The sequence below is a fragment of the Castor canadensis genome, chromosome X, assembly GCF_047511655.1.
Source record: "Castor canadensis chromosome X, mCasCan1.hap1v2, whole genome shotgun sequence".
NCBI classification, from domain to species: domain Eukaryota; kingdom Metazoa; phylum Chordata; class Mammalia; order Rodentia; family Castoridae; genus Castor; species Castor canadensis.
Genome location: NC_133405.1, coordinates 9,139,026 through 9,165,699, shown reverse-complemented (window position 1 = coordinate 9,165,699; position 26,674 = coordinate 9,139,026). Strand labels below are relative to the sequence as shown.

The 26,674-nt window shown below is 38.7% G+C and overlaps 1 protein-coding gene and 1 non-coding gene across 10 annotated transcripts; one reads left to right on the top strand and one right to left on the bottom strand.

The window, feature by feature from the left end:
• Window positions 1-1,491: 1,491 nt before the first annotated feature.
• On the top strand, window positions 1,492-13,202 carry Slitrk2 (SLIT and NTRK like family member 2). 9 transcript variants are annotated; one of them, XM_074062373.1, is made up of 4 exons: window positions 1,493-2,097; window positions 5,485-5,538; window positions 5,726-5,808; window positions 6,036-13,202. In XM_074062373.1, the coding sequence occupies exon 4, from the start codon at window positions 6,082-6,084 to the stop codon at window positions 8,617-8,619; it is 2,538 nt and encodes an 845-aa protein (XP_073918474.1). In that variant the 5' UTR covers window positions 1,493-2,097; window positions 5,485-5,538; window positions 5,726-5,808; window positions 6,036-6,081; the 3' UTR covers window positions 8,620-13,202. The 9 variants fall into 9 exon arrangements, with proteins under 9 accessions (XP_073918477.1, XP_073918474.1, XP_073918472.1 ...); XM_074062371.1 differs by having other exon boundaries at window positions 5,642-5,808; XM_074062370.1 differs by having other exon boundaries at window positions 4,381-5,538.
• Window positions 13,203-21,562: 8,360 nt separating this feature from the next.
• LOC141420199 (small nucleolar RNA U13) lies at window positions 21,563-21,662 on the bottom strand. The gene has a single exon (XR_012444867.1). It is a non-coding gene; the product is annotated as a small nucleolar RNA U13 (small nucleolar RNA).
• Window positions 21,663-26,674: the final 5,012 nt, after the last annotated feature.

The following is a 26,674-nucleotide window of genomic DNA, read 5'->3' as shown; positions in this document are numbered from 1 at the left end:
TCTCATTATTTCTGCATTTGAATGGTCCTTTAGCATAACAGTTGTTTATAGCACCCATTAAATAACAAGAAAAGATAATACAGTCAGAAATGAGGCAAAGGCAGAGAGGTAACAGCATTTACAACTGCCCTCAGTAATAATATGATATGCCCAGAACTCCATTATAGTCTGTAGCAAACAGCACACTGTATGTTCTACATGTGCAAGGATATTATTTTAAAAAAGCATAATGTTTCTGAATATGTACCTGTAAATAGCCTGTCCATGCCCATATGTGAGAACCATGTTTTCTGAAACTGCTAATCTGAATAACATGGAAATTTTTTAAAAAACCTCTCAAAAATGAAGAAGAACAGTAATGATCCTTAAAACTGAGAGATAACAGTAGATAATTATTTGGGCTATTACTAAAGTAAACTCCATATGTTCATAATATAAGATTGTCACTATAATATAAGATTGTCACTATTCTTTTTTAAAAAGGGGGGGCAGCATAGTCTTTTTAGAAAATCATTATGAAAAGAAAGCCAAAAAAAGAAGGGAGGAAGGAGCAAAAAATATTCCCAAGGGTAAGGATAAAAATGAGATGGAAGTCTGCACTGTGAGAACCTGGTTTAAATGTATGGGAAATAATCTTGAAAACAGACAAATCCTAATGCAGATCAATTAGATGGAAAGCTCACTTTTGCTCTATTTTTGCACACACACACACACACACCTTCTTGGCTTTCTTTTCAGCTCTTCATTTTCCTGATGCTCTTCCCCAAGCTTTTGCATATTCTGAAGAATTTAAGGTTTGACATACTCTTAAAGGGGGTATTGAATTGAAAGGATAAGGGAGTTGTGATCACTTCCAAAGTCTGTCTCCTCCAGGACTGAGGTGGGGTGGTGACCTGGGACCATCAAATGAACTCCCTCTTCCTGGCTTAAATTAATAAAACTACAATTTTATTCCAAATACTCCGGGAAAGTAGAGGAGAGGCCCCAGGTAAAAGGGTATTCAGGGGAACAGCAAAGCTCTTGGCTAAAATCACACCACCTTCCTGAATCACTTCGACTCTTTCAGCACGCACCTCCTATGACAGAATCTCAACCTGGACTACTAATAAGAGGAAGAGGAAAAGAGGGAGGGAAAGGAAAAAGGAAGAAGACGAGAGAAGAAGAAGGAAGAGGAGGAGGAGGAGGAGGAGGAGGGGGAGGAGGAGGAGGAGAAGGAAGGGGAGGAGGAGGAGGAGGAGGAGGAGGAAGGGAGGATGGCAAAAAGAACGTTGTGCTAGATCCAGGCAATGTAATGAAGAACAAAAAATAATCATAGTGTTAAAACGGAAACTAGAACGCTGCTAAGGGCTTGCTTTTGTTAACACATTTGCACTAGTCTCATTCAGCTTTATATATTATACGGAAAATCCTTGTTTACCATCATCATACCAGGTTCTTAAATATCTGCGTTGATTGGGCGCTACTGGTTAGGGAAGGTAGAGGTCCCAGAGGGTGTTCAAGTCTGACTGCTGGCTACTCTTTCACTTGTCCATAACTTCCACCCAGGGGGCTTAGTATCCCCTTGGATATGATACCAACCTAGTGACTTCCTTATTTCACTTGACCGAGTCCTAGCTGCAGCCCGAGGTAGAAGCTCCAAGAGCTGGACAGAGTTCCAGGCCAGAGGGACCAAGAGGCGTGAGCAGCACTCCGCGGAGCTTGTCAGAGAAATGGAGCAGCGGCTCTTTTGTGTGCTGGCACATCCCCCTCCCGGATGCACAGCAGGGACATTTGATCTGCGGGGTGATTGATAAGTGAGGGAGAGGGGCCGCCATCCCTCCCTCCGTCCCTCCTTCCCTTCTCCTCCCTCGCGCTCTTATTTCCTCCTCCCTCTCACTCCCTCCCTCCTTCCTGCCAGAAACGCTGCCGGGAAACGAGCCGCTTCAGCGGGGATCTGCCTGCCCTGGGGGATCCGCCCGCGCTCCTCGCCGTGCCCTTGCTCGGAGCGGTGGTTGTCCCGGGCGGTATTAGTCGGAGGCTGTGCTGACTTCTGCACCTCTCCGAGTCGCAGATGCTGTGGGCGCCTCCGGGAGAAGATTTGGGCAGCGCGCTCTCTAGGTAAGTTCTCAACAGTCGGGGACGCCTTGGCTACGCGGCCGACGAGCTGGCTTCCCTCAGCTTCTTGGCGGGGGAACGGGCCTAGGGAAACTGGGCGCGACCCACGGAGGGCAGAGCGTTGGCAGTCGCCCTCTATGGTTAACCTCCGCTCGGGCTTCCTCGCCCCGACCGTCCGAGCAGGCGTAGTCAAGATCCGCGCGTCGCGCAGCCGAGTGGCCACACTGCCAAGGGCGGCCCACGCACTCGCTGCGGCTCACGGAAGGGTCCATTTGCCCGCGGTGCCCAAGCCCCATAGTAAGGGCAGTGGAAGTGGCCGTCGTGGCTGTGGAGTCACCAGCCGGACGTCAAGCATCAACCAGCAGGCGGGAGGGAACGCAGGGCTGCATTAGCGGCTGGCGCCCCATTCCCAACAATAGGGGATCCCAGGTCTTCCAGAAGACTCCTTTAGAAGTGATATTAGTTTGGGGTGGCCAAGAGGATGCCAGGAGTGAAGAACGGGGCTGCGGACTGGTAACGCCCCTTCTCAGGCCTGTAAGATTCCTAACCTGGTCTTTGCTTGAAAGGCGGCCCGGGTAGAGGTGGATTGTTCGCCTGCAGGCAAGCATCCTCCGCCTTTGGTGGAAGCTTGAGGGATCTGAGCCAAGCCCCTACTCCCTTAGAGGCGAGTGAAGCTGAGGCATGGAGTCTGCATTTAAGCCTCCCATGCCTTAGGGAGGAGAGGGACCGTTTTGCTTATTTTAGCAACCTCCTCTGCTGCTCTTGGGTTCTCAGTTCACCCCTCCTCCCCGAACCTTTCCACATCCTTGAACACCTGCTCTTTTTCCCAAGACAAGGGGCCAAAAGAAAGTTATTTAAAAGTGCTCATCGTGTTTGAGACTGATTTGTTCCCAATAACTATGTTTTGGAAGGTGGCTTTGGATACTCAGAAACAGTCAGGAGACTAAAGAACGGTGGCAGGGTCTAGCGACCAGTGTAGGAAGCTAACCATGCACCCGCCACACTACCTTAGTGTACCTCCTCTGGCTTGCTTACCACCGCATTTCTTTCTTCTATAAATGTCAAGAATTTCAAGTGTACCCAACCCCCTCCCCATCCATCTCTTTCTTTGTCTCTCTCTCCTAAAAGAGTATTGACAGCATCACTAATATTTGATATTTCACTTTAAAATTGAAAGAACAAATTCATACAAAATACCACCACTATTTAAGTTTAGATACACAGTTCTCTAATTCATATTAAGCAGTAGTAACTGGCTTTTTGGAAAGCTGCTGGACTCCTAGCCAGAATTCCTGTGTTTTGCTAATTTTAATTTCCTGAACTTGACCAAAAGTCAGCTGATTTCTAAGATTTTGCCAGCTGTCACGTTGGCTTCTACCTTAGTGAAATATTAGCCTAACTAATAAATATTTGTTGAAACAATGATTGAATCAATACACTATCTAGGACCATGCACTTTTAATATTTGTAAATACATAGAAAAATGCCCTTTCCTATGAAAGGAAGCCTAATTGTGCTCACAATGCCTCACTTTGCTTTTCTTGGAAGCGGAAGGAGGAGGGAGAAGGCCAGAGAAAAATGCACAGAAAATTGCCAGAGCCACAGGTTGCCTTATTACTAAAGTTTATAAACTACCTCAGCCTTTTGTGGGGAAGAAAGTGCTTGTATAAAACCCACTATCCTATGACCTGAATTTAACAGGGAAGGATAAGGGGAAAAGGAGGCAGTTTTCCAAACTCAAATGGCTCAGTTCCCTTGTGTGATTGCCTCTAATGCATTTGGTGAAGCAATAAGACCCTTTGTAGACTCTTTCTGCATAGATCTGGGACTGAATAAGCAGGGAAAGCTAGCTAAAGTGTGTTGTGGGACAGGAACATCATTTGATCAATTCCTTTCCACTCTCTAATTCATTTCCTCTTCCTGACTCATCTCCCCTTCCCACCAGAGAAAGCCCATGCCCCTTCCAAGCAACAGTAGACATTATTCACATCTGGCAAATGGACTCCACACTGAGGGACTCCTGCATCCAGGGAGCTGTAAGATAATTAAAGAGAAAGGAGATAATGAAAGCAAAGATCCAACACCTGACCATTAGTAATGCTCTGAAAAGGTTATTTGAATCCAAATTAAATGTTGGAGCTAAGAGGGGCCAACAGCTTCTACCCTCTTTAATAAATGAAAGCAGGAATGGTCAGAAGCTAGTGACATACTTGACAACAGAGCTAGATCAGAACCCAGCTGTGCTGGGTCTCAGTCCATGATTCCTTTTACTTCTTTCTTTCTCAGGAGCCAATCTTCCAACACTACTTTCTGTTCTCCTCCTGGATCCCCTGCCCCTGCAGCATGGAGGACTCGACCGCCCTTCCCTGGGCTCCCACTCTCAGCTGAGGCTCAGCCTGGCAGTGCCTTTCTGACACCCACTCCTGTTCTCCCTCCTACAGGCACAAAGCACACGTTTAAACCTCACTATCTGCCTGAGTATAAATCTAAGGGGGGAGAAGGCTTTCCTTTCTGTTTATCTCAGTCCACAAGCTAACGTTGAGCTGGCTTCCTGAGTCTACTTAAATATCTGTTTGGCCGGTCACCACCAAGAAAGTGATTCTTTTAGCTCTGAAACAAAGCTCCGTATGTAAAGCATAGATCCGATAATAGAACTCCTTGCCCCCCACTTCTCCCCCCCCCCCCACACGCACATGCACACTTGGAAATCTCGGATGAAAGCCTTCTGGAATCGTCAGGTACTGCCCTTATGCAGTAGGTAAGGGAGGGCAAGTGAAAGAGACCACTCAGATGTGCCAGAGGACTTCTGGTGTTGGCAGGCACCTTAGCGGGCGCCTGCTTGAGAAACCCTTCTGCTGGAGCTTCTCCCGCCGCCAGCCTGGTTGGAGGTGGAGTAGTTCTGAAGCAACTGACGCAGCTGGGAATTGAGCTTTGCAAAGCCACTTGCTGGGAAGAGAAGCATCTGCCCCATCCTCCCCCATCGCGCGCCCTCGATCCTCTGCCTACACCCTCCCTCAGTGACGTCACCCTAGCCCTGTCCTGGGGAGCCTGCAAAGCCTCTCAAATTCAAACTGCTAGACGCACTGCTGCCGCCGCCAAGGGATCGAAAGCGCGCGCCCAGGCTCAACTGTGGCTGCCGCCCGCGGACGGAGCCAGCAGGTTCTCAGACCTCTCTACACAATCGCACCTCTGGTCCTTGGCAGCGAAGCTTCCTCTGCCCCAGTCCTCCCTTCTCTTCCTCTCCTGCAGACTGCCTGATTTTTTAATTTCTGCGCATCCCCCAATCAAATTAAATCAAGCCACAAATAAGCAGGAATAAGCAGGCATCCCCCCTGGAAGCGGCGTCTTTTTTTTTTTTTCTTTTACCATGTTCTCCCTCTCTTCCTGAAGATGCTAACCTACTGGCGGACCACAGAGGAGGGGGGTCCTGTCTTCTCCTGATGTGTGAGTACCCCTAGCCGGAGCAGTCTTTGCTCTTTTCTCTTTTCATTTCTACCCTTGCCGCTAGCCCCTTGGTTCCTGATTTTCCCATCCCCTTTTTGCGCAGTTTTAAAAAAAAAGTAAAGTAAAGCAATTTCTGCTGCAAGCCCATGAAGGGCGAGTCTCCCAAGATCCCTTCGAAATCCCACAGGGGAGGAGGAGATGAGCTGGATTTAATAGGACAACTCGATTACTAATGACTCCGCGGCTGGCTGCGACCCGCCGGGAAATCAGGTGCAAGCATGTGTGTTCCCGGATGCGTGTGTGGGTGGGCTGGGGGGAGTGGGTAGGGAGAGGAGAGAAGAAACCGCTTTGAAAACGCAGTGATTTCGTTCTGCCATGCTGCCCTCCCCCTCATTCTGCCTCCCTCCCCCTCCACCTCCTTGCTTTGCCATTTTAATCAGGCTTCCTTGTTTCTTTCTCCCCTGCATCCCGCTTCCTCCCTCTGTCCCCCACTCAAGGTTTGCCTGTAGGTGGTACCTGAGCTGACATCGAAGGTGCCTAAAGATGCTGAGCAGCATTTGGTTCCTCAGTGTGTTAACCGTGGCGGGGATCTTACAGACGGAGAGTCGCAAAACTGCCAAAGACATTTGCAAGATCCGGTGCCTGTGCGAAGAGAAGGAAAACGTACTAAATATTAATTGTGAAAACAAAGGATTTACAACAGTCAACCTGCTCCAGCCTCCCCAGTATCGAATCTATCAGCTTTTTCTCAATGGAAACCTCCTGACAAGACTGTACCCTAACGAATTTGTCAATTACTCCAATGCGGTGACTCTTCACCTAGGTAACAATGGGTTACAGGAGATTCGAACTGGGGCATTCAGTGGCCTGAAAACCCTCAAGAGACTGCACCTTAATAACAACAAGCTCGAGGTATTGAGAGAGGACACTTTCCTTGGCCTGGAGAGCCTGGAGTACCTCCAGGCTGACTACAATTACATCAGTGCCATAGAGGCAGGGGCATTCAGCAAACTTAATAAGCTGAAAGTGCTCATCCTGAATGACAATCTTCTGCTGTCATTACCCAGCAATGTGTTTCGCTTTGTCCTGCTGACCCACTTAGACTTGAGGGGGAACAGGTTGAAAGTAATGCCTTTTGCTGGTGTCCTTGAACATATAGGAGGGATCATGGAGATTCAACTGGAGGAAAACCCATGGAATTGCACTTGTGACTTACTTCCGCTCAAGGCTTGGCTGGACACCATTACTGTTTTTGTGGGAGAGATTGTCTGTGAAACTCCTTTCAGGTTGCATGGGAAAGATGTGACACAACTGACCAGGCAAGACCTCTGTCCCAGAAAAAGTGCCAGTGACTCCAGTCAGAGGGGCAGTCATGCTGATACACACATCCAAAGGCTGTCACCTACAATAAATCCTGCTCTCAACCCAACTAGAGCACCAAAAGCCAGCCGGCCACCTAAAATGAGAAATCGTCCAACACCCCGCGTGACTGTGTCAAAGGACAGGCAGAGCTTTGGACCAATCATGGTGTACCAGACCAAGTCCCCTGTGCCCCTCACCTGTCCCAGCAGCTGTGTCTGCACCTCTCAGAGTTCAGACAACGGTCTGAATGTTAACTGCCAAGAAAGGAAGTTCACTAATATCTCTGACCTGCAGCCCAAACCTACCAGTCCAAAGAAACTCTACCTAACAGGGAACTATCTTCAAACTGTCTATAAAAACGACCTCGTAGAATACAGTTCTTTGGATCTGTTGCATTTAGGAAATAACAGGATTGCAGTTATTCAGGAAGGTGCCTTTACAAACCTGACCAGTTTACGCAGACTTTATCTGAATGGCAATTATCTTGAAGTGCTGTATCCTTCAATGTTTGATGGACTGCAGAGCTTGCAGTATCTCTATTTAGAATATAATGTCATTAAGGAAATTAAGCCACTGACCTTTGATGCTTTGATTAACCTACAGCTGCTGTTTCTGAATAACAACTTGCTGCGGTCCTTACCTGATAATATATTTGGGGGAACAGCTCTCACCAGGCTGAATCTGAGAAACAACCATTTTTCACATCTGCCTGTGAAAGGGATTCTGGATCAACTTCCAGCATTTATCCAGATAGATCTACAAGAGAATCCTTGGGACTGTACCTGTGACATTATGGGGCTAAAGGACTGGACAGAACATGCTAATTCCCCTGTCATCATCAATGAGGTGACTTGTGAGTCTCCTGCTAAGCATGCAGGGGAGATCCTGAAATTTCTGGGAAGGGAAGCTATTTGTCCAGATAGTCCAAACTTGTCAGATGGGACTATTTTATCAATGAATCACAACACAGACACACCTTGGTCACTTAGTGTGTCTCCTAGTTCCTATCCTGAACTACACACTGAAGTTCCACTTTCTGTCTTAATTCTAGGATTGCTTGTTGTTTTTATCCTATCTGTCTGTTTTGGGGCAGGTTTGTTCGTCTTTGTCCTGAAACGCCGAAAGGGAGTGCCAAGTGTTCCTAGGAGTGGCAACAACTTAGATGTAAGTTCCTTTCAATTACAGTATGGGTCTTACAACACAGAGACTAATGATAAAACTGATGGTCATGTCTATAACTATATTCCCCCACCTGTGGGTCAGATGTGCCAAAACCCCATCTACATGCAAAAGGAAGGAGACCCAGTAGCCTATTACCGAAACCTGCAAGAGTTCAGCTATGGCAACCTGGAGGAGAAAAAAGAAGAGCCACCCACACTTGCTTACACAATAAGTGCCACTGAGTTGCTGGAAAAGCAGACCACACCAAGAGAGCCTGAGCTGCTATATCAAAATATTGCTGAACGAATCAAGGAACTCCCCAGTGCAGGCCTAGTCCACTATAACTTTTGTACCTTACCTAAAAGGCAGTTCGCCCCTTCATACGAATCTCGACGCCAAAACCAAGACAGAATCAATAAAACTGTTTTATATGGAACTCCCAGGAAATGCTTTGTGGGGCAGTCAAAGCCTGACCACCCTTTACTGCAAGCTAAACCGCAATCAGAACCAGACTACCTCGAAGTTCTGGAAAAACAAACTGCAATCAGTCAGCTATGAAGGGAAATCATTTACAACCCTATGGCATCAAAGGATGCTGCTTCAAACTGTTGGAAACACTGCATTTGCTTTTGTGTTTGTTTCTCCCTTTCCCAGTGCTAATGGGGGACTGTGCAAACATTGGGAGATAGGGTAAAGCAATGATATTGCTTTTGCAAGTTTTCCTTTAAATTATTTCTTTCTTGCTCTCCCACCTTCACTTTTTCCCCTTCTCTTCTTAGGAACCATCAGTGAACATGAATGTTTCTACAATGCATTTTTTTTCGTATGTTTTGTTTAGGATTTTGTTTTTGTTTTTATTTTTTTCCAATGTGGGGGTGAAAACAAGAGTATAGCAAAATGAAGGAAGAATAGGCAAACTTTTCAAATGAAAATGGTTAGTATATTTTGTAGAAGATCTCCAAAGATCTTTTGGGACTATAACTTCTTTTGTAAATAATGATATGGTATTTCCATCTTCAGTTACCAAGCATAGCCACTGGGCATCTCTTCTTTGTGTTAAAGTGCCTTCGCACTTTAAGTACATTACTTAAATGTTGCTTTTAGCTTTGACAAATTGAACATATTTTAATGTGTTGCATTTTTGAAATTGAAAATAATGTAAAATAGATCTATATGTCAGCTATATTAAGTCAAATCTTGAGTTATAGAAACCAGCCTGTCATCAGATGATTCTAGTTTAGAACTTTATAGACTTAACTGTAAAATATGTGCTTTTCTCTGGATTTGTTTTAAGTGGTTTTATTTAAGTCAAGTAAGGGTATTTAACAGTGGACTAGAGGTAATAAGCTTCCTCAGTTGGGATTAGTAATTCATTAATAAAAATATATTTAACCCAATATCAGAGTGAATTGAACAATTAATGCCCTTCTGTAAATCATTATTTTACACTAACATGGTCAGTATTTTAGATTATTTTCCTAATTAAGAATACATTACACAACTTGTAATATATTTTTCTGCATTAAATTAGATATTTTTATATATTTAAATGAAAGAGTCTGTATTTCTAACTTTTTAATTGAAATTAATATTTTTTCTGCCTGTTGAAACATTTTCTATAAACATGCACCAGTAGAGGCCGCCACACACCTCATTTAATCAAGACATAAGAGCCATTAAATACCTTGGAGGAAGACTTCAAAGGTGAGATTAAAGCTTCCCAGAAAAGTTCTCTGCAAATTCAAAGCAGCAGAGATTTAAAAAAAGATATACATTACTTTCTTTTTTAGGATCAAAGCTTAGATTCAGAATTCTTTTCAGTTTTCACATTTTCTGACAAAACATTTTTCTCTTAAGTTTAATTCAAGCATTTATGGGGTGCTATCGGATCATGTACTGTTTGCATCTCTAGATCCATTAGTAGTTACCTGAATCACGACATTAAGCATCTTTTCTTTCTGCCTTGTTTTGGCATGTTTTACTTGGAAATTTCTTTGTCAGATTCAGCAAGGCTTTCATTTTGATCTTAGCATTAAAATGATTTTAACTAACTAAATCTATATAACATTTATAAAGCCTTACTAGCCTGTAAATATTTTTAGATGCAAACATTATTGTGTGACTTAAACAAACAACCTTTCTTTACAACAAAAAATAGTTTTGTTTTGTCTATTGTAAATCCTTATGCAACTGGGATGGTGATCTGCATATAAAGTAGTCCAGCTTTTCAATTCCTTATTAAAGCAAGTGATGGCGTCTGAAAGAAGCACACTGTTTCCTTTTCATAAATAGGTTACTGCATATAATAATCCTTTATTATCATGTGGAGATTGAAGTGGATCCTGATAACTTACTTTTAAAGCTTTAAAATGACGAATAGTATATTGTCTGCCACTATTAACAACTCATGTGATAAGCTTTCAATTAGAAATTACTTAAATACAAATTACTCAAATTAATAAGCATTGGTGCAAAATAGTTTTTTCAACAATAGAAGATAATTGTGCACATATACAAATGTAAAAGGCATTCGGGAAAAAATGGCTTTAACAATCTAAAATCTACAGTGACGAACTAATGTGTTCATTCTTTTATTAGAGATCATAATTTCTGCTTAAATACATTAGATCAAAATTGAAGATGGTGGGCTAAAATGACTTACAAGAAAGTTAATATATACAAATTTTACATTTCACAGAAAAGGAGCTATAGTACTGAGCTAGTTGACCTCAGAGATACTTCCTAAACATCGCCTCATTTTTGAGTGAAGTATTTATGTATAAAACAGTTTTAAAAATCCTCTTGTAGCTGCTCTCATTTATCACAATGATAAAAACAATACAGAGGTAGGTATTTTGAGAGGTAATCATGAAGGAAAATTGGCATATAGCATATTAAAACAGTTTTTTGTTTAAATTACATGACTAGAGCCACTGACGTAGTGATTCCACTTTAGTGTGTGTTCTTACTCTCCTGAAAGTAAAGTTACTCCTAAAAAAATAATTATTAATCTTAAAGGAAGATACGTTAACATTCATTTACTTCTGTGATTTAAAAGAGGTCTCCTGGAGCAACTCAAATCCATGAACTCTTTTTCTATTAAGCAAGTTCTAAATTCTCATGTTTCTTCATTTGCCTTAGGTTTTAAGAAAAAAAGTGTTCAAATGTAGTCCAGAATATTATATTTAGAAGCATAATATACCTTATATTTTGGAGCTTATTTTCTAATTCCTTTATATACATTTCAAGTTTTATTAACTTATCAGCATCCCATGGACTATATTTTGTTTTATCTGCTCAAATGCTTTCAAACTCATTTTATTTTAGGATTTTTATTTTTATCTCTTCCAGCTGGATTTTGCTATTTCCCTTTCACTTCACATGCAGCTTGTAGTGGGTGTGACAACACTGAAATTGTTCCAGCCAAAAGAATGCTGTTCCCAGGGCCCTGCCTGGAACAGATCTAGGTGTCTAGCTTTGCAAATGGCAAATGGTAATTCCTTTTGATTCTAGCTCTTAATTAGTTGTTTTCACTGTTTCTGAGTATACCAGTGGCTAAATTTGTATTTAAATACTCAAAGTGCCACTTCTCAAACTAGACACCATTATCAAGAGTCCAATTTTGTTGTGAACTTTGGTCAAACTGTGTGCCTTTTTCCCTCCAGCATTTGATGAGTAAAGAAATCATTCTTCAATTTCCTCTTCTTGGTCCTCTGTCTTCTAAGGTGGCTTAATTTTTTTAATGATTCTATGTCACTAAGGGCTAAATATTTTATGAATTTTAAAAAAGTATGTAATGAACAAGAGAGAAATTCTGTCATTTTTCAGAGCCTGAAAGTTCATTTTGATCCTATACATTCCAGGAACATACTGAGTTGGATGCTACAGTGAAAAAAGCCTTTCAGACAATTCTCTTAATTCATTTGTTTCTTCATTCATTCAATATATGTTGAGTGTTTTCTTCCTAGGTGCCATGCTCTACTATGTGCTGAGGGGACACAGAGATACACACAGTAGACAGGATATCTACTGCCCTCATTCCACCCCCGCCACCCCACTCCCACTGCTACCAACTACCCCAGATCCCCACAAGACTCCCACATCCCTGGCAATAAGCTTATTGCAAATAATGGAGAACTTTATCTGAATGAAAATCAACCAGAGTAAGCAATGAGAACAGTAATACAATGCAACATGTTGAACTTTTAAAGTTAATTTTGTGCAGTAAAGTATAAAACTTATAAATAGTCTGGCTACAGTGTAACCACTATTAACATCTCTTTGGAGCTACACAACTAACAAGTTAAAAAAAAAAAAAAGTAAAACAAGCTGCTACAGAATTGGGCCCGATATTAATGGCCTGAAGATAGCTGTATCCTTGAGCTATCTAAAGATCTACTTTGTAAAGTTGAGTACTGAAATTGTAAATAGAAAATTACAAATGTACTTAAATTTTTGGAATATTCATGTTTTAGAGATAAGGTTTACTTTATATTTTAGTGGTGTAAAAGGTACTTTTTTGGCTTACATATCTTCTACAGGTTCAATTATAAAACAATTGTGAGAGAGAAAAATTAAGTACTGTATATAGGTGTACTTTTCTTCTCACAATGGTTGTGCAAAAAATCATGTGTAAGTTGAAGTTTTATAAATCAAATTATATTTTAAATGCATTAAGGAAGCTGCCATTTAGAGGAAACTTGTGAATTCGTTTATAAAGCAGAAAAAATTTTATAATACAAAAAAACACTCTAATATATCTGTTTTATATGTTTTGATTTTCAATATCAACTTTGTTTAAAATAAGAGCCCATGTGCATATTTAAGGGTGTGTTTTACCAGTGCTGCTGTTTGTGCTACAGGTTTCTCGGTTGCTAAGGTCTTATACTTAAAAGTCTGCCACAGTTTCATGTGAATTGAGCTATCCAGCAGTTCTATGATGGCACAGTAGAATTCCTGAGCAGCCCAAGTAGTCAACCCATTTCAACTCAACTCAACACAGGACTTTTGTGCTCAGCAGTATCTCCCCTCACAAATATGATCATGATTCATTAGACGGTAGAATGACTCCTGTATTGACATTGTATAAAGTGCTTAGAGTCATAAGTTTTATAATAAATATATGCTATTATGTAAACATACTGAATTGCATGTGTGTTGAAATTTTTTAGCAATATTTTAGCTTGAAAGTACTTGTACAAATACTGTTAGATTTAGTTGTGAATAATTGTTCTCAAGTTATTGGAATAAATGGCCAATGAAACAAGTTCTTGTGTAAATAGACTTCTGTGCCAAATAGTGACATTGCTTAAGAAAATAAATGTCATATTTTGAGCTGTTAATAGGCAAAATGACCTATTGGAGATATGATCAAATGATACTGTATTTTATTGGATGAACTGTTAACACAGTTACTTTCTGCCGCAGTTAGCTTTCAGTTAACAAATATTTACTAAAACTGACATTTGAATTGTTACAAAAAAATTTAGAAACTTAAAAAGAATTGATAAAATATTTCATGCTGTCCTCTTTGCCTTGTATATATTGCTCAAAAGCTTACAAATTAAGACTTTTATTCTTTATGTGATTATGCTTTACCTTTTTAAGGTAAAATAAGATTTGAAAAATATATTAATACTTAAAATGTACTGATTCTTATCCATGAATTTCTGTTAGTATCATACTTAAAAATTAAAAGTAAAACATAATAACAAAACATTTCAGATACAGATGTCTACAGACTGGCCATACTTTCTCTACACACATATACACATTTACATTGAAGCCAACTGTTTTTGATTATAAAATTTTTTTAATGTCATGAGTGTCTGATTATTCATATTTTATAAAGTAAAAGACACACTGACATACAAACCCAGGAAATAGAGGTAATAAATTCATTAACATAAATGCTATTGTTGTGTTCATAAAAGTTAGAGAATTAAAAGAAATGAGAGAGAGAGAGAGAGAGATCCATTTGTTCCTGTGATTATGGTGATATATGGCAAAGTGACTTCTTTTGTTATTTGTATTTGGCTAAAACACCAGAATATGTCTGCCAGGTACACTCCATTTATAGATACATAACATAACAAAATATTTGAGATTCCTCTGGCAGATTTGAATACTTAAAATGTATTATTTGTTTTAAGATATATTTCTTATTCTACATAAAATTAACAGTCTCTTGGGATAGTACATATATTAGCAATCTGTTGAGATTTTTATATGTACAGTATATCCTGTTTATCCATGTGACATTCAAGGAGGAGAATCAATGCTAGTTTATAAGAGAATTTTATCACTTAAAAAGATCAGTTGTAAAGGAAGGGAATAAAAGTAATGTACAGTAAAGTACCTCATTCTGAACACATGTAATGTGTTCATCAACAAGTCCATAGGTATGTGCTGATACTAGGAAAAGACCATCAAAATAACTATTATTGTTCCTGGATGGATGCTATAAGTATACCCAATTCATATTTCCCTGAATAACTGCTTTATAAATAGTCACACATCATTTTATTAATTTAATTTAAAAATATTATGTTTGCTATCAACATTTACCATAAAAAGCAACATTTGAACTAGTTATCTGTCAGATTGTCAACTGACATTTTTGGACATTTTGATCTTGACAGAATGTTAGCTACAACACGCAATCTGAGATACCTTCCAGCTCAGGAAGTGACTGCCAGCCAGACAGGATTGGTGACTGGACTCTACTCTGGGTAATCCTTGACCAAATCCTTCACTTGTCAAGTCTCTTCCACTTACATATTGTTAACACCTGATAGTGTTTTGGGGCATAACACTCCAATAAATAAATGAAAAGTTGAGATTTTGCCTCTCATATGAACACTAAAGAAAGTGTTGAAACCTGGAAGATCTAAGTTCATAACAAAATTACAGTGGATAATTAGCTGTTCAGGAAATCTTAGACAAATATTTAGTCTTAATATTTTCACATATTTTAAGAAACACACACATACAGGTATGCAAAGACATACCACATGAGCATGGCAGAATAGATATGGTAATATAAAGCCAAGGTCCAAATATTATTACATGCAGGAAGGCCCAATTTCAGTGATACTTTGGTCTGTCCATTGAACCCAATGATCTCATTCTAGAGTTCAAAGTAGCTTTACTGCTGAGCTGTGAGACTGTGTTATTATTGGCTTTTAGAATTAGGAGAGTCTGAGTTGAAAGAAATTTCACTCACTAACAAGCTTGAATAATTCTTTCAAAACTTGTCATTTAGTTCTTCCTATGGTTCTGTGTATTTGAGTTGTTTCTTCTGTCTTCCAGATTAGAGAGAAATTCTTTGGTATCAAGACAATATTAAATCATATTTCTGTCAGAACAAGTTTATTTCATAAATTCCTGTTCATACAATGTAAGAACCAACGGGTGGTATTTCTAGTGATGAGTCCTAGGATCTGAGGTACTGATCTAAGAATGGCTATAAAGTCGTGACAACAAGTCACAGCTCTCATTGGGCCTCATTTTCCCCATTTGGGAACAAAGCTGGATTGGATGAACTCGAATACCTCCCAGTTTGGTACTTTATGATTCTAGGTCACTTTGGGAATGGCTGCTATAAGAACAATGAGACAATTATAATTCAAAAAATCTATTATACCTCTTCTCCATTCAGTTGTCTGGTTTATACACAGTCCTAACCTTATTCAAATGCTTCATTTATCTGTCCTTAAATTTCGAAAGTTTAAATACTTATTCTAACTTCCATATAAATCATATGTTCCACTGCTCTTTTTTGGGTGGGGGCAAGTGGTATGAACTTTCCATTTATCTGTTTTTCAAGAGAATTGTCTTTCCTATTGATGAATAACTTTAGTTATTCTGTTGATGATTAAGCAAATTAAAATCTGTCTAGGAAGACCACATCATCACATTTCAGGGAAAATAGCATTTTCCCCTTTAAGTTGTTCACCATCCCACTCTTTTAGTCAACACTACCAAGTTTCTTATCATCAGAGAAACTGATGGACCCTTGGACAAATTAGTTGAGCTTTAGAAGTTCAGTGATTCATTTCAATGAGCAAAGCTCTTATCTGACAAGTGCTATTTGGCTTCTTCTTTATCATAAAATTTAGCCATAGTTTTATTGCTGGGTCGATATGTGTGTGTGTGTGTGTGTGTGTGTGTGTGTGTGTCTCTCTCTCTTTCCAGTTAACAATGTCCTCAATCTTATAATATTCACTTGACGTGACCTTTTGCAAAAGTTGAAAAAGGAAGTTGTATCCATTCAAAAAGTTTCTCTGCTTTCCATAGGTTTCTCAGGGTCTTATTGCAAGCATTAGTGAATAAAAGAAAAATCCAGCAATATTTTGCTGAGTGTTTTTTTCTGTCATGTTACAGAAAGTTATGAAATTAATAATGGTTATTATTGTTCAAATCACCATATTAAAACATAAATTTAAAAGGTTACCATTGATACAGAATGATTATATTTCAAATGTTTAACTTGAAACATTGAAACTAAAATGTTTCATTTTCTTTTTTGTCAGTACTGGAGTTAGAACTCCAGGCCTCAAACTTGTTATGCAGGCACTCTACCACTTGAGAGCCTCTTCCAGTCCTGTTTTCTATTGGGATTTTTTGGGACAGGGTCTCATAAGCTATTTCCCCGGCTTGACTTTCAACTGTGATTCTCTTGATCTCTGCCTCCCAAGTAGCTAGGATTATAGGCATGAACTCCTGGCACCCAGCTAAATATGTTTTATTTATTAAATTGATCTCTGAAAAACAAGTACATTTTAAGTAATAATCTGGGTAATTTGGAGGAGGAGGGGCTTGTTACAGTCTCATTAGTTTTTACTTCATTTATTCAGATTTTGTTTTCTGCAAGTTAATAGGAAGTTTTTCAGTTCTACTATGCAAGCAGCTCAAATGTAGTGAAATTTGAATAAAGTGATTCTGCTCTTATATATTATATTGGGGGAAGCTCTTTCTGAGTTGATGTTTTCAATCAGATTTTCTGAGTTTCCCTTTAGAACAAAATCAAATATCCAAGGTGAATATTTATAGACAGACAAGGCAAAGTCTTAGGAGGAAAGGGGTAAATATATGCCTTTACAAATGATTTATGACAGAAAGTTAGGAAATGGGGAGTTTCACAAATTCCTCTTGCCTTGTCTCTCCAAGAGAAACCTTTATCAAGCCTTGATCCCAGACCAACAGAAAAATATTTTCACTATGTGAGACTTTTAATTCTGTTAAATTTCTACCTTGCTTTATTCTTAAAAACTGATTCCTTCTTATTCACTGGGGAGGATCTGTAGTCAGTGGGAGGACCATTCAGCAGAGGACAAGGAAAAATAGGATTTAGCCACTTTGTGTTTGCTATATGATATTGGCCTGGATCCTTTCCTTAAGTGTCAATATCCTTAATTGAAGTTGGATTTAGCATTCCGACTAAAAAGAAGCAATTGAATAAAAGTGAGTTCATTACTAGAGAAAACTGGAATCTGATTTAATTCATTAAAAATAGCAAATTATTTCCAGCCTGGAAACATCATCTTTAATAAGTAGTTATTTCTAAAATCCTCATACTTGTTCTGTGACATAGAAGTAAAAGCACTCGTTTTATTGTCTTTAAAAAGCCTAAAGGTTTTCTTTCTCTCATTCTTATATCAGCTCATAAACATTCTTATTGTATAAATTCATTTATACAAAGAGTATGAATAATTTCTGGTAGTCCTTATGTGGTAACAGATTGTCTCTAAAAATACAAATTATGGAGTGCTCTCTGTGTGTTGAACACTTGAGCAGATGCTGTGCATATCTAAAACAAATCCACAAGTGTTCCTGAAGGCAAAGTGTGTGCCCAGTACTGGGTCAAGATGCTGGGGGAAATGTTAAACTAGCTAGTCACCAAATCTGCTTGAAGGACCTTCTGTGTATGTTAAAAAGAAACAAGATACACACTTGGTGCTTACGTCAGGGAATTTATAACCAAATTCGTGATCTACTTATCCTGAAAAGGGATATGAGGTCAGGATCAGAAAAGAAAAATTCTAATAAGTACTAGATTGGCATTATCTGAGAAGGCTGCTTAGAGCAGGCAGGACACCAAAGAGCCTTGAATTAAAGAAAGGCTTGGGGAATTAGCAGTCTTGAAAACTTAAAACCAGAAATCACCATGCATAGAAAAGTGAAGAGAATCACATGACAGGCTTAATTTACCTTTTTTGATGGTTCTGACAGCCAGAATAAGAAATTTGGACTTGATTCCATAAGTCATGGAAGGTTTTCCAAGCAAAACAAGGATTATACAATGATTAATATTGGTATGGAGCCTTATAAAGTATTTCACATGCATTTCTAATGTTAATATTTGTAATCGACAGTTCAGGTTGTAATATCTGTGTTTCAATAAGGAAATTGAGGTTTGGGGGGTTTTATTGCTGACCCTGGTAACCCAGTGACTAAAAGTAGAGGCATCAAAAGTCAGCATAGAGAAATGTTGAAGACCTCTCTGGAGCCAGCATGCCTAGAATTGAAAGTCAACTCTGCCACTCAGCAGTTGTGCAACCTTGAGAAATTCACTTAACTTCCCTTAGACTCAGTTTTCCCCTCTGAAACAAGTGACAATGGTCATCTTTACCATAGAAAGTTGTTACGTGAATCAATGAGTTACCATCTGAAAAATAAAACTTTTGTTTGTTACAGAAAACAACAAGGTGTCCTTTGAAATTAATTCTGAGTTTCAATTCCTGTACTGTCCACCCTATCACTGAGTCTTGCTGGAAAATCAGAGAAGCAGTGAGTTATCTGGAAGAAAAATGATCCGAGCATTTGTACAGAGAGGAGACTGGGATACAGGAAAACTGCTATGGCGATTCAGAGCTAAGAAAGTGAGCCCCTACAATTAGTCCCTGGAGGAAAGACGAGGCTGAGAGACTCTCCTTCTATGTTCAACCAGCAGCTATCTACAAACTGAGACTACAAATTGATCTTTTAGAGAGCCATATTTAGTAACTCATCCATCTTTTATGATCATCATATCCTTAGCATTATAATATTCAAAGTGTCTAAGGAAAAGGCATAAGACAAAATAGGTGAAGAAAAACAAGACCACTTTCTGCGTGGATTCTAAAGGAAGAGCATCTTGAAGGGTTTGGGTTATGAAAGGAGTAACCTGAAGCTACCTGAGGAGGAATTCCAGACTTACTCAATATTCACATAGGCCATCTGTGTCCCAGATATGGGCAAGGCCAACTTCATGGGCATGCAACCTGTGCACAGGTATTCAAGCTTATATGTGTCCTGTACTTGGTTTAATGTTCTGCTGCTTTAATGGTTCTTGAAATTGTGAACCACTTTTGTTATTGAGATTGGCTCTCACTATGTAGGCCAGGGTAGCCTCAAACTCATGATCTTCCTGCTTCTGCCTCCAGAATGCAGGGGTTACAGGTGTACAACTACAACACTGCTATAAATTACTTTAGAACAAGGGACTCTACATTTTCATTTTGCACCAGGCGTCTTAAGTTATATAACCCATCCTGAATTTATGACACTCATGACTCAATTAACTTGTCACAAAGTCTTCTTGCCTAAGGCAGATCTGTTTCTAGTAGGACCACCATTTTATGAATATTCTGCATCTTCTTGTTCTTCTGTCTACTGTGTCTTATTACATTGTTCTTTCATATGGGGTCTTAAAGTAAATGGAGGTGTGGATGCTTTGCCTTTTAAGGCTTTTTAACTTACATTTTACACAGCTTTTAAAGAAATTCAGAATGTATGTGTTTAGGAAAAATAAAAACATACAATGCCAAAGCTGTGGCAGCAGGAGTGTGTTTGTGTGTGTGTGTGTGTGTGTGTGTGTGTGTGTGTGTGTGTGTGTGTGACCATGTCTCTGTTCTACCAGAGCTTTGCTGGTGAGAGAAGTCAGATATGTTTGCATCATGAAGAGAACAATTTGTTTTTTATAGGGTACATGAAAAGTGGCTTGGTATGATTTCAGCATACTTCATAAGAAATAAATTATGGACTTTATAAAACTCTCCCTTTACCTCTGTCACCTGAGCTGTGGTCATAAACTAGCTTCTAGCATGGGCAGATGTCACTCATCAAAACTGTTCTGAAAAGAAAGGGAAAAGAGGGGAGCAGAACTTCCTGCATTTAAGAGAATCAATAGAGGCCTTCTGAAGAGGAGGAAACTTTGTACAGTTAACACAGTAAGTTTGAGCAGAGATGGAAATGATGGAATCCTGATTCACAGGATCAACATATTTCCATTGTATTCTATTGAAATAAAATTGTTTCAAAAAGTCTTCCAGAATTTGTACTAAGTGGCACCTGGATAAGATCTCAACACCCATACAGAGATTTCTATCAAACGTTTGTCAGGTACATAAGAGGAGCTCACAGGCAAACCTCATTGCTGCCTTTGAAGCCTGGAGCATTCAGAACCTAGAGATCCTGAACTACATATCAGTCTTCTATTTATATCTGACCCACAAATCATTGGTCTTACTTAGAATGCAAATGAACAAGCTGTTGTGACAACATTGCCTTTGATTGATGTATTTGGTCTTTCTGACCTAAAAACACATCAATTATTAAAGAGTTGTGTAAGTATTGGAATAACTATGATGGAAGTAATATTTAGGACATACTCATTTTTAAAGAAAGAAAAGCACTCAACACTTCTCTATTGATATTTTAAAGGTAACAAAATCTCAATAGTGCCAAGTAGTGTGGAGTCCCTGAGTCTGTAGGAGAGGACTGCTTTACCACTGGACTGCCTGCTTTGCTCCCTCAAGCATCAGAAGCCTCTCTCATCTAGCTCTAGGACTGATCATATGGCTGCAGATTTAGAAAGCTTTGTTCTGCAAATGCTAAAAGTTGCTGAATCACAGTAGAATGGTAGCTTATAACTTACAAAACTTCTAGCATTATCTATTTTGTTTTGTTTTGCTTTTTCCTAATAACCTTGATGTTATCAATGCTATTCATTATTGTTACAAATAATCAAACCAAATAATGATTATGGAAATAAACATTAAAAGCAACGTAAGTAGATAAATCTCCAACTTATTTCTCAAACAGATAAATAAAAAATTCTTTACATTTGCTTTTGTTTATTTCCAAAATAAGTAGATTAAAAATTGCTGTGTGACTTTTAAAAATCATAACAAGTTTTATATTGCCAATGGCTATTTTTTTATAAGTAGTAATAACGTCAAAGACTTTCCTTCCTTCCTTCTTTCCTTCCTTCCCTTTTCTCTCTTAAGTTGTAACAACATCAAAGTCTCCCTGAATCTGTCATCTGCCTTGGACAAAATGGTTCCTAAGACCAGATGTGATTTTAAAATTCATGATTCTCTGGCTTACTTTAAAAATTATGCTGTGATTCACATTATCTAAAGCAAGCCTGTGAACTAAATTTTAAATGAAGAAATTTCCAGTTTTGTAAATTGAACAAGTTATCTTCACCTGCAGCCAACAGTTTAGGTTTTTTCCATGTCAGATTGATAATATACTGATGACAAGGTTTGAGGGAGGCCCATCTCACACAAGCGTGTAAAAACCCAATCATCATGCTTATAAGTAACAAAAAAGATCTAGCAATTTGCTTTCCAATCATACTACAACAAGATACTTGTAAATTTCACCTGACCTTCATAAGATTATGAAAATCAAGAACATTAATAGAGAAATATATTTCTTTTCAGTTTCAAGAGGAGACAAGAAGTCTGGATGAAAGAATTTGATTTTTTTTCAATATGGCAAATGCTAGCAGGAGCAGGTAAAAGAACAGGGATTAAAATTTGGGTTATCATTTTATTGTCTCCAGGAATGAAGAAAGAACTTTTCACTCCTAGTTATTATGCAAAAAAAACATTTTATCAATATTCTTGTTCATAATGTTTTTTGGAGTGTAAAGTCTGTCTTTAAAAGGTTCAACCCAATGCTCACACATGCCTACTTAAAAATACTTCTCAATTTATTATACTTCCTTTTCCCAGAACTCTGGTAAACTTAAGAGGTCTCATTATACTATGTGAAAATAAAGAGATTCCCAAACAGAAAAAGTCTGTTTTGAATGCTGACTAATGTCCATAGCAGAGTGAAATAATTAACTCATTAACTCATTCATTCATTCATGTAACAAACATTTATCAAACACTATGGAAAACTCTGACTGTAGTCTTCAAGGAATTCAGAATCAAGTGGTGCAGAAATCTATGCATAAAATGAATGCTAACGCAGTGATGTAAGTATCATAAATGAACAATATACAGAATACACAGAGAATAGAGAGAAGGCAGCCACTAGTCCCCTCATGGTAGGAAGACCTAGTGAAAGTTGCACTAGTGCTAGACCTAGAAAGTTGAGTAGAATTGTGTTGGCTATAAATGTTGGATAAAGAAACAGCAGGTTGAAAAGGAAAGACCTATGCAAGCATGTCACATGTTTTGATTGTGGTGAAATACCTAGCATAACTCCAGGCTACAGTGGGAGGGGAGAGTGCAAGGAAGAGACTGATAGGGCAGGCTGTAGGCAAAGCAGGAAGAGCTTCAAATGCCAAGCTAAGGAGATTGAAGACAATGTGGCTTTGGGAGGGGTAATTAAATAATGTAGTCAGTATTCAGAAAAATCCTTTTAGTGGCTTGGGTAATGGACTAGTGGTGGGAAGAAAACAGGTAGGCAGAATAACTTAGAACATGACTTGAAGCAGCAGAAACTATGGTATAGGAGAACCTATTATTAGTTATGTTTGGAACACAAGAGGGATCAAAACCTTCTAAGAATTTTGTATGGCTACTGTACAGAATGCTCATATATTTAATTGAAGCTTTTTATAATTAAAAAAAGCTCATAATAAAAAGTATTTACTGAGTCAATAGTCTCATTTGTGTGGAATTCCAAAGTATCTATGGGAAATATAGGTGTTTTCATTTGTTCATATGCACTAAAAGCTTTTGTAGGTAAATATCTTGCTTCAAAAATGGCTATACTTAGCTATTGTGAATAATGCTGCAGTAAACATGGGTGAATATAGTGCAAATATTGTGTAAACATATATGTAAATGAAAAATGAGACCTGTTGAAACTATTCCATGAATGGTGGGAGCTGGGATAAAGGAGAATGATGAAGGGGGTGAATTCAACTATGATATATTGTAAGAATTTTTATAAATGACACAATGTACCCCTACCCAGAACAATTAAAAAAATGACTATATTTACAATTAGAAACATCTATAAATACCCAATTAGTAAATATACTAACAGTTCATCCATATCATAAGCATTAGTTGATGTTGACTCTTTAGTATGGACATGTATTTGCTAATTGTATGGGAACATAAATTTTATATGGAATATGGAAACCCTGAAACATGCACATTTTTGTAAAACTGAGATTATTTTTAGGGGTAAGTACAATATACTTTGAAAGTGAGTTATGTCTTACACAATGAAATAGCTAAAAAGCATTAAAGTAGAGATTTATATTTTAGTTATAAAAACATTTGATTCCTTCGTAATTTTAAGTGGGCTTATGCATTTTATATTGAAAGGAACTTTTCTTAAACCACTAGATCTATTATCATCACATTATTAAATGATTTCTATGATGTATTAATTACGCCATTAAACCAATGCTCAAAGACCTAAACTTTGCCAAGCACTGGAATCCTGCATGAATGAGGTAGACAGGGTAGTAATCCTTATTAAAGCCAGACAAGTGGGGAAAAACTGCCTACAAATAAGTTCTTTTCCATTTGTCTTCGAATCACAGCCACACAGCTCTCAAAGCAACTGGCATCATGATCTGTCATTTATTCATTCAGCTGATATTTATAGGGCACTTCATCTTTGCTGGGAATTGTGCCTGGTGCTGAGCACACAGTGAAAATGAAATAGACAAGGTTTTGCTCTCATGGAGCTTATTGTCACCTAGTGAGCATGTTAAATACAACGTAGGGAGTGCTAAGGTACGAGTGCTTGGAAACAGAAAGTTCCCAAGATATAATGGGCACTTAAAATTTATATGCATGTATGTGTGTGTGTGTGTGTGTGTGTGGTGTGAGAGAGACAGGGACAGAGAAAAAGAGAAAGTGGTAGAAGCAAGTAAAGATATGCTTATGTCAGTTTTGCCTAAATATAATCACATCCTCTTAGTCATCTATGAAAGGAGTGAAACAAAGAATGAAAGAAGAGATAGGAAAAGGAAATGTGTAGGTTACCCATCCCTGAAGCCTTCCCCAATTCCTCTAAACGGGAAATGGCTCTTCAATAATTCTGGCTTTCAATTTTGGACAATTTCTTCCAATTTATGATCATATTCTTTCTTGGCTCTTAAAAATAATGAAAATCCCACACAATAAAAAGCTACTCCTTATTCCTACTTTTTACATAACTTGGGGAAGAATCTTTAAGGTTTGTTCTGCCTAAAATATTCTCACAAAATAAATTTAGCAGAATGCTGTGTAAAGACTGAAAAGGATAAATGGACCATAACCTGTTCTAGCTTTATTTTCTGTGACTATTTAAGCTCCCTTTCTTCACCTTTGCCTTCTATGTAATCAGCCTCATCCTGTAGTATAAGGGAAAGATGCTGATTACATATAAGTCACAGGGTAATTTACCCTTTTGACCTTTTCTGAGCTCTTATAAATCTCCTCAATGCTGGAGACTGGGGTTTTGTTCTTCCCTCAGCAACAAAGGGCCCTTGCTTTATAAGCTGCTTCACACAGCAGCAGAAAGAAAACAGTGAAAACTGTGTGTGAGACTGGCTGGGGGATGGGTGGCTATGACCTTGGCCTTTCTGAGATTGTGGGGAAGGGAACATTTCCCATTTTCCCAGTGTTCTCAGCCCTAATCATGCCAGAAGCAAAGTTGGTGACAAATTGAAATGCAGTTATCAGTTGTGAGTATAAAATGAGTAGGTTAGGCAAGTTGATCGAAAATGCTCCTTCTGGCTCTTACGTTCCAGGATTCTAAATATGTCTCAAGTGTGATAACTTGAAGAGAAAACTGAATAAGGCAATGAATTAAGTTGATGTGTGAGAAGCACCCTGGTGGATACAGCCATTCATTCACAAATCACAAGGATAGTCAGCCTTTCCTGAACCCCAATGTCAAATGGGGAAGGTTAAGTCAATGTTATGTTAAACAAACATGGAGAGCCTGAACACCATACTAACTACAATGGAGGTGTTCTGACTTTCAGGAGAATGTAAGAAGTTAGGAAAACAATTTCAGCATATGATTTTGATAAGCCTGATAACATGTCAGCTTTGCAATCACATAGCTGTTTTCAGGACTATTTACATTCAAGATCTGAGGATGAGGGGAAAATTCTGAAAAGGTTTTTGGAAATCTCTGTGGTGATTTTCTGCTAATACCTGCTTTTCTCCTGCTTTCTATTGTTAGTTAGTACCATTCTATTTTCTTTCATTTTTCTTCCTGTATTAATCTTAACATGCAAAGGTGAGTCTTCTTGAAATTTGTTCAATTCCTGTTAAATTCTGACAGAAGCAAACACCTTGGACAATTGAAAATGTTTAGATCTGTTGATTGATCAAAAGATATAAGCCCATCTTAAAACAAATAATAATAACAAAAGTATGTAACATGTAACTTGTACCACACAAGATTCTAAGTGCTTTGCTTATATTAATTCATGCCATGTCCACAACCATCCTGAATGCTTCTGTATATGTGTGTGTGCACGTGCATGTGCACGTGCATGTGCATGGTTGTGGGTATTTTCTTCCATGTTGGTTTGTATTTGTGGTGTTCATAGCATCTTGTGTTTTATTTTTAGCTTGTGTTTTATTTTTTTCTGACAAAAAAAATGAGAAGAAATTCCCTCCATTGTTTTATTTCTCTCTTCTTACCATGTCACACAGTCTTGGCCTAGCAGCCTTTTGTGCTCCAAAAATATTTCGGCAGGGCCAAGAACCCAAGCAGCCGTGCTGCTCCGAGTAAGAATAGCAGCAAGCACCACGTTCCCCTGAAAGCACCAGTTTGTTCGACATGTAAGATCGCACGGATTTCAACTGACACAGAGCTTTTGCTGTTCCCATTTTCAACTCACTTAGGGACATGGAAGACTGAGGAAGACACTCATTTTAGAGAAGACATGAAGAGCTGTCCTCTCTCAAGTGCCTGAAAACAGGTTTTCCCTGAAAACCAAGCTGTAGCCAAGATACTTACCCAGGGTATGTGAAGGCAGTGCTATAGTTTTGTCGTGCTATCGGGCAGTCACAGAACACACTGTAAGATCCTGGAACAAAGGAAATCAAGTTTTTTAGTTTTCTGGGAAGGATTTTTGGCAACATGCATAACACCCTCATGATGGTCTTACTGAGTGCTTTTTCAAAGCATTATATCAATGTAATATTTATAAAACCACATGCTTGATGATGTTTGATGTCCATGGACAGAATATTGAAACCAGGCCTACTAGGGAAATGAGAAGCTCAACATTACTCGGCAAGACACTAATGATTTCTTATCTCTTCTCAGACTTTAGTGAGAGCTTTGGAAGATGGATTTGACTAGCTAATTTACTCTGCAACTAACATACCAATGCCTTGTCATTATGCCAGGAAATAGTAGC

Excerpts from the sequence above, each read along its gene's own strand:
- Slitrk2 (XM_074062376.1), top strand. The coding sequence starts at position 6,082 with ATGCTGAGCAGCATTTGGTTCCTCAGTGTGTTAACCGTGGCGGGGATC.